The 8,229-nt window shown below is 47.6% G+C and overlaps 1 protein-coding gene across 1 annotated transcript; it reads right to left on the bottom strand.

Annotated features, from left to right (window-relative positions):
• Positions 1–579: 579 nt before the first annotated feature.
• On the bottom strand, positions 580–4,426 carry LOC104381339 (retinoic acid-induced protein 3). The gene is given in 5 exon segments (XM_009989035.2): positions 580–632; positions 635–671; positions 1,390–1,423; positions 2,403–3,379; positions 4,361–4,426. Coding segments are annotated over 5 exon segments (1,167 nt in total).
• Between the last annotated feature and the right edge of the window lie 3,803 nt (positions 4,427–8,229).

Genomic DNA, 8,229 nt, shown 5'->3' with positions numbered 1-8,229 from the left:
CTGTCTCTTCCCCACTGATCACTGAAGGAGAGCCAGGCAGGGCTGGCAGCGGGCACAAAAGTAATAGTGGATAGATAAGAGTGTCCTCAGTAGTACCTGAGATATGTTCACAGGTGGGCAGAAGTGGGGATGTGTAGGGCTGACGCTCCTGCTCCTGCCTTTTCTCCTGTCACAGGTAGGACACAGGCATCCCCACGAACTGATCAAAGTGAGCCCTGGCCAAGGCAGAGCCGGTTGCAGACCCAGCTGATGACATTCCTGCTGCTCTAGCCCTACAGCATTCCTGCTGAAAATAGACCAGGACAGTCTCTTGCCAGCACGTTCCTCTGTCAGAAGAGATGAGCTCCATCCCATGGAGAAACATAGACAGCAGGATGGCCAGAGCGGTGTCTGAAAGCTGTGTTTGAGGAATGAGAGGGAGCTACAAGGGTGTTTGTGTGGGGAAAAGAGGACCCCTCTCCTCTTGCCAGTGTAGTTTGACTCTGTCTCTTCTCCAGAAATGACTGATTTATCACCACATTGTCCATTCCCCACACCTCTGCTGATGGGCTCTTAGTTTCTTTGCTCCCTGCGGAGCTGCTACATGGGGCCTTTCCCGCCTGTGTAGTCATGGTATGGGCTTGTCCGGCCATGGGCCGAGGGATGGAGAAATCATTTTGAGTTTCGATAGTCTGTAAAGGAAGTAAGACAGTCTTTACCTTTCAAAACAGGAGGGAAATAATAGAATAGCACTTTAAAAAACCCAAACTAAACCAAACCAAACCAAAACAAAACAAAACAGGAGAGGGAGAAACAAAGCTGAAGGTTTCCTGAGTGTGTGATCAATGGGGCTGTGGAAAAGGATCCTGGCAGAACGAACCAGTAACGGAGACATGTCACCAGAGGGTATGTGGGGGACATGATGTGAGCTACTAGACCCGGCCAGGCTGTGGTCTGAAGGAGGACTGGTGAATGGACATAGGGACACGCAGACTGCCCACTCTGGATCTGCACTACAACTTCCAGTGACTGCTAGTGGGAATACATCCAGGGCATGGGCTGGGAAAAGAAACACAATCTACTAAGGAAAGGGCATGGTCTACTTCAAGAACTGTGCTCTAAAGAGAGGACTTCTTATATGATGTCAAATCCAGAAGTATTGAAAACCACAACCTCGGACTTTGCCTTGGGCCCCTCTTGCCTCCTCAGGTCACAGCTCCCTCCTCCCAGCCACAGACACCTCCATGAACACATATCATGGCATCACTTGGCTCCATGCAAAGCATTTGCCTGCTTCCGTGGAGCCTGCTCTGTGTTCATCTGTCTTTGCCCCTTTTTCTCCTCTTGCCTTCAGTGTCTGAACGATAGCCTATATGTGGTGAAATGGGTGAAGAGGGGGTGTGAACTTACCTTCATCTGAAAGTGAGAAGAGTATGGAGAGCAGCTGAGGTCTCCTGTGTCTCCTGAGTCACAAGACAACAGAGGAGGAAAGTTAATGAGTTAGCGTTATGTGGTAGCTTGGAAATACCACATCAAGGGACACTCAAAGGGCCTGTGGTTACATTAGCAGCTGCTTTTAGACCGACCAAACTATGCAATATGTAGACAGGAATGGGTTAAAATCCTTAGGTGGGTGACTTACTAAATATTTCCTTTTGAAAGCAGGAATGAATGGTATTGTAAATAACAGGACAGAGGTGGCCTTGGAGTTTAGACACCTCCTGTTGCCTCACAATTACTGTCATCACCAGCCAAATCCCTCCCACGTGCATGCACAAGACCCCTTCTGCTGTGTTTCCTGGGAAAGCACAGCCTTTTCTGGCTGTTCTTTTACAAACCTGGAGGTCTAACTCCAGCGGACAAATGTAATCTCAGTAGCAGATCCATGGGGAGCACAGTCACATCTAATAGATTTGGGAAGCCTCAATTGATAAAACATTTTTCTTTGTCCAAGCAGGCATGAGACTCATACAGAAAAATAAGACCTCCTTGCCTCTTTTTTGGATGATGGGCTCATTTTTAAATGGATAATGGGAACCAGATTAGAACTGGAATGAATAATCTCCAAGGTATAACCTGGAGAGGTCTGAAGAGCTGGAGTATTGCTACTAGACAAAAAAAAAACTCCCAAATTTTTACATAGACTTCCCGGACATAACAGAACCATAAGGAGTTATATCTCAGCCCTGACTCACAGTAAGTCTCCTACTCAGTCACTCCTCCTATACATCTTTGGCTTTTGCATTGATCCTTATTATTTTCCCTTTTGCCTGAGATTCATTTTCTCTTCCATTTCTGAAGTGTCATCAGTCTGAAACCGTTCCTACCTCTAAATTATCCACCATCTTCAAATCTTTTCTTGCAGCCCTCTTACCCCTTTTAGCTCATGAGTGGTAAGGGCTGGGGGACAGCAGAGTCTTCACTTCATCATACCTTGCACAATTTCATCTTGGGTGTAGGCACGGTTGTCCACTCCAGCCTGCTTTATGACCTTGGGTTGGCAGAAGTCATTTTCTGGAGGATAGTCCTCCAGCTTCAGGGGGGCAGTGAGGAAACAAATTTCAGGGACAATATACATTATCAGGAAGACCCATCCATTGGACACCAGAGCAATAGCCACGACAGGATCATCCCAGCTACGTTTGTTTAAAACCGTGTTGCCTTTTGTGAGCATAGTGATCCACACTACCCAAATGGCAATGGAGAACAGGACAGTGACAAAGATGTGTGCCCCGTGCCTTTTCCAGCTTTTGTATGACCCACAGAATGTGAACATGGAAACCAAGAAGGTCAGAGCCATCAAGAAGAGCACATAGATCAAAAGCATGACAAAGTCCTTGTTGGTCTCTTCCTGAGGCATTTTCAGAAATTTTTCTTTCTGGTTTACTAACATGGTGACTAAGTACTCAATGTTGATCACAACTTGTACCAGGGCAAAGGAAAAAAAGAGGAGCAGCAATATCAGCCAGGAGAAGGGCTTTCTTCCTCTCACTAGTTTGTTGAGGTTGCAGGCATGGGTGAGGAGGCAGGAGAAGCAGAGAGCAAAGATGACTCCAAATAGGAAGAAGCGAGTGGGGCGAGTCCTGTCATTGAGTTTAATGATGAAGGCAAAAGTGAGACCAAAAATGCCGAGCGTGCCTAAGAGGAAGAAGAAATAGATGGAGATCATGTGCCGCTTGTTGTTGTCTTGGACTTTACAGATGAGAAAGAAGAGCGAGCAAATGAGGAAAATGGTGATGAGAACTCCAGCTGCAGCCAGTGACTCCAGGACAATCCCCCAGGCATGCTGCATGTCACAGAGCAGGTAATAGTCAGCATCGATGCTGCCGCAGCCTTGGGAGCTGATGTCGTCATCCTCTCGCCTTCTTGAACGACTTCCCTGTGAAATGTTTCCCCAAAGCTGTCAAAGAAGAAAAGACACAGGCTGTCACATCAACCACCTGGGTGCTGCCAGCAGTGGGGAAGGAAGGCAGGATAGACCTCCATCCCCACCTTTCTGACTGAGGACACCGTAGTGCTAAGGACATGGGTCTGTGGGAGCAGAGTCACCCCCTTGTTTGGCATCGGCTCTCTGTGCAGGGCAAGCCAAGCCCTGCAAAGAGCAGGGCCTTGCCTCCAAGCAGGAGGCAATTCATCCTGCAGGTCCTCTGCACTGTGCCTGGAGTTGTGCAATGTTGCAGGAGCGTGGGGAGCAGGGAGAAGGTGAGGTGCTTTCATAGGCATTAGCTTGGTACCCCGCAGTGCAGAGACCGAGCTGCTTTGTCACTTTCGTGATACAAGAGCAGCTATTAGTCATAATACAGCGTACGCTCTTTTAACAAGTCCAGACAACATCAGCACCTTATACCAGTAAGGTTCAGAGATGAGCACTGCAGAACAGAAAACTCGTTACTCTGTTTCTTTTCTCTTTTACTTTCTCTGAAGCACTCAGCATCAGTTTACAGCTGTGAATGAAGGGGAAATCTAACTGCCTTTTACCCTGCAGATAACTAACCCGGCTGCCTCCAGCACAGCTCTTCTCACTCCAAATTAAATAGCAAATATAGGCCACCAGCCATGAGCCCTAAACTCCTATTCCTTCTTCTTCATGGCAGCACAGCAATAGGAACTGTCTCAAAGACCTCAGTCCCCTCCCCAAGATATACTGCCTTGTGCAGGCAGGACATGTTAGAGCTAATGCTGTTTGCTGCATGAAAAGTAATGACCAGTCCACGAGGCAAGGTTGTACAAGGTCTCTAATACACCCAGTGCGTTCCTGCTGTCTCGTCATGAAGAGTTCCGTGCTGTCTAAGTAGAGTGCAGTTTAAGCCTGTCTTGCCAGGGGATAAGTCAGCTGTTTAGGTGAGCTCTGCCCATCTCGGTGAAGAATTAAGCTACCTACTTTCTTAGAAGCCTGAAGCATGTGCAGAAACCACTGCATGAGGACACTGGGCGCTTCGTGGTCCATTATGCAGGTACTGAGTGAGTTTAGATTCCAGGGGCCAGGTATTACTTTCTAGGTACCAAATTGCTCAGTTAGGCTTGGGTCTCTAAAACCTAGTACAACAGGAGTTTAGATACAAGATCGTCATGAAACATGGGGAAATCTGGCCTTAATGGTGACCCACACTGGAAAGCCTAGGGCTTTCTTTTCTGAGATATAAAGAAAAAAAGCTCGCCTTATAAAATTCAACCTTTAGTGCATCTCATGCCATTTGCCTTGATTTTTCAACTCCAGAACAACACACTGTACTTATGAGACTGGTTCTAAAACCCTTCCAGCAGATTTTAGGGAGTGTAGGATGACTCTTTGATAAATGGCAGTTGATCTAATCAAGGGATGAACAAAGGGAGAAAATATCACTGACTCACTCTCAGCCCCATATATGCCTCAATGTGACCTGCTTATAAATGGTGGAACATATTTCCAGCTTTTAACCTCACTGTATAAAAGGAGATGTGCAGCTCTTCAAAAAGCTGGCTACAATAAAATGCAAGTTCTACAAATATGCAGGAATGCTGAACTCTCATGGAGAGAATGGAATTGGTGGATAACACATGCAGGAGTTTCACAAATCATCATTCACAAAATTTTGGAGATTTATAATCTCTTGCACAAATACTTGAAAATTATCTGGACATTTGTGCATAACAAATACAGAACCTTTCTGAAAATCTGGAGAGAAAATACTACAATTTTATCCACAGACATGTACTGTTGATAAGATTAGCTTATCTATTCACAGCTCTGGCAGATATAGACTGCTGCCTGCTGTCAGGACAGCTGGAGAGCCCAGAGAGCCAGTGTGAGACTGCAGGGCAGCACACAGCACATCCATAACTTTGTGTCCTGACTGGTGCTTACTGCAAGTGGTACGTGCCACACAGTCGGCTGCCACAGCCCTTGGAACAAATAGGATGGAAAAGAACCTCCCTGCCTTGGAGAATTGGGCCACTTTGCTCTGATTTTGACTCCCTTTTCTCTGTTTCCAGGGTGGATATCCTATGAGGCATGAATAGTCTCTGTCCTGTCTCCTGGGTGAGTTTTGCCTTCCAGAAGCTGCATCTGCTCATCCAGCACCTATACAAGCGTCCAAGATTTCAAGGGGCTTCGCAGCCTGTGCAGTGGAGCCTGTGCTGTGATAACTTCACTACTGCTGTGTCTACATCACAAATCATGATTCTCACTGTAGCGACGAGTCTTCTCCCTCCAGCCTGAGCCTTCTCTCTCATTGATACTTGAGCATAAAATACACCCATCCAGCCACAAATTTCAAATAATTTCCCAAGAAAGTCTGCCATAAGTCCCCCAGCTCCAGCCCCAGCTGGCAATTGCATGCTAAGAGTCAAGAGTGGGAGGCATTCTCTGTTCTCCGTGACACCCCACGCCTCTGCTCTCCCACCCTCCAGAGCCACAGTCCTGCACACCATCCCACCCCAGCTGCATGAGGCAGGTCCACCCTGGATTCTGTAGGACATTGCCTTAAATTACCTTTCTGGGTCCTGCCGGGAGAAGGCAACAGGGAGGCTCCTGCTGAAAGAGGCAACTTCTCAGTGCACCAGAACAGTCACCTCTGCTCCTGTTAACCCCAGTCAAGCAGCAGCCCCACGCTCGCCCTTCTTGGAGCTTAACAGCTGAAGGGCTGAGGAGGTGTGGCCGAGCACGCCTATTCCAGTTCCACCGCCTCTGCTCTCCGATGGGACACGGCTATGAAAATACAGTCCCTGTGCCAGGAAATGAAGTAAGGCCTCCTGACGTCAGCAGGCACTCACCCCTGCATCGGGGTAGAGATGGAGCCACTGCCTGTCCCAGCCCTGGGACAGGATTGAACGCTGCTCAGCCAAGAACCTGCTAAGGTGTTCCCTTCTCTGACTCCTGGCACCTGTGGGTGGGGACCGTGGCTATGAATAGCAGCACGTCCCCTCCCTGATACGAGCCTTTTGTCTCTCTGAGTGCTTTCTTGCCACACAACTGCTTGCACGGTGGAAGACAAGGAGATGGTGGGATCCAAAAGGGCCCACAGCACCTGGAGGGAGAGGGGCTGCAAGCCCGGCTCCAGACGGTTTCCTCAGGACTCTTGCTGGGCACTGCACCCATGGATGGGGACACGTCTGCTGCACTCACCTCTTCCACCTGTGCCAGTGAGAGCCACAGGCTCCTTTCCTGAAAAGGGAAGTTACCTTTCCTGGTGCCTGGCTCAGTCCAGCCCTGCTCTCTGAAGGCGCAGCTCTGTCTGCTCATGAGCGCTGAGTCACTTTGTCCAAATTGCTGGCCCAAACTGTTATGAATGAAGGCAATGACGAATTCCCCTTGTTCTACATTGTGCCTCTGGCCTGACACACATATCAGCGCAATCGCACCCAAAGCCCCGGGTATCTCCAACGTGTTCATGACTTCATCTGTTATTTTAAATATTACTCACTGTGAGTATTTTATTATTATGAATTATTAAGGAATTGACATCAGGGCCTAATCCTGACCAAGCAGTCAGTTCCTACACACAGTCCTTAAACCTGGAAATCCCTTCCACCTGTGAAGGTTGTGCTCATTCCCAAAATTGGGGCAGCAGCTGTACATGCTTGTGTTGAGGTCTGACTGCCCATGGTTGTCTCATCTGCGTGTTAATTTTGTGTGTTTGTTTTAGAGTCTCTGGTTTATTTCTGGGTGCTGATCTCTTTTGAAACGTGAGATATGGAGACTTCCACAAAATGCATACAAGAGAGTCTTCTCTTTTACACCCCCAAGAAGTACATGAGGGCTTGCAGAGATGAGTGGCTCATCGAGTGAAAGGCAACGCTCAGTGCAAGGCACTGCAGAGTGGGCCATGCTGAACCCTAGGACAGTTCCTCATGTCCTTCTGACTTTTGTTTCAGTGTAAAATCCAGAGGCTTCTTAAGAAAGGACATACCAGGTTTCTTCATGTGAAATTAATCTTAACTTTGAAGTAGGTCCCAGGCTTAGTGAGCCAGCCAAGAAGGAGGGAGTTGCAAAAAATGAGAGAAAGAAAGAAAGAGACATAGGGAGGAGTTTAGCACCAACTCAGTGGGACCCAACTTGCCTAGGAAGACATCCCAAGAAGCTTTCAAAGGTCACTTGTCACTGCCAGCCTATTTGCATCTTGTCAGAGCACATTATGGACTGCCAGCTACTTCCCTACATTTACACAAACACACAAAAGCCCATGGAAGGCAGCATGTCAAATTATATTGGGGGAAAAAGAAGAAAATATAAGAACAGTAACACATTTTCCAGAAATGTCTGAGAAATCCTTGAGTCATTCATCAAACACACCCTGTACTTTCAAAAGGCTAATAAATGGGGCTATATTTTAAAAAACCATCCCAAGTGACTTAAGAGTCCAAGTACTACTGACTTGTGATAGGTAGCCTGAGAAACGGCACCCATGGCCCTCATGCTGTGTCAAGGAGGGTGGAGAAGCATTGCAGGTCTATGTGCATACAAACGGCACAGAGATCACATCAGAAAGGTGAGATGATTGCCACCTCACTTTAGGGATGGGATCCAACTTGCAGACAGAGGCATCTAAATTTAGATGTCTGATGGTTATTATCTAACTTGAGCGCGGTGTCTCAGCTCCAACAGTCAAAAGGTCAGAAGGTCCGGCCCAGCTGATTGGATGAAGATGCCTATTTCTGTGTACACTGAAATGCTCCCAGGTGTGGTTGGCTGGATTGCCTGGGGCCTTACCTTATTTTCTTGCACATCAGCATATAGTGTCATTTGAGATGCCACAGGGTATCCTGATTAGC

The sequence above is a fragment of the Tauraco erythrolophus genome, chromosome 4 (assembly GCF_009769465.1).
Source record: "Tauraco erythrolophus isolate bTauEry1 chromosome 4, bTauEry1.pri, whole genome shotgun sequence".
Lineage (NCBI taxonomy): Eukaryota > Metazoa > Chordata > Aves > Musophagiformes > Musophagidae > Tauraco > Tauraco erythrolophus.
This window is presented reverse-complemented; position numbering and strand designations above follow the sequence as displayed.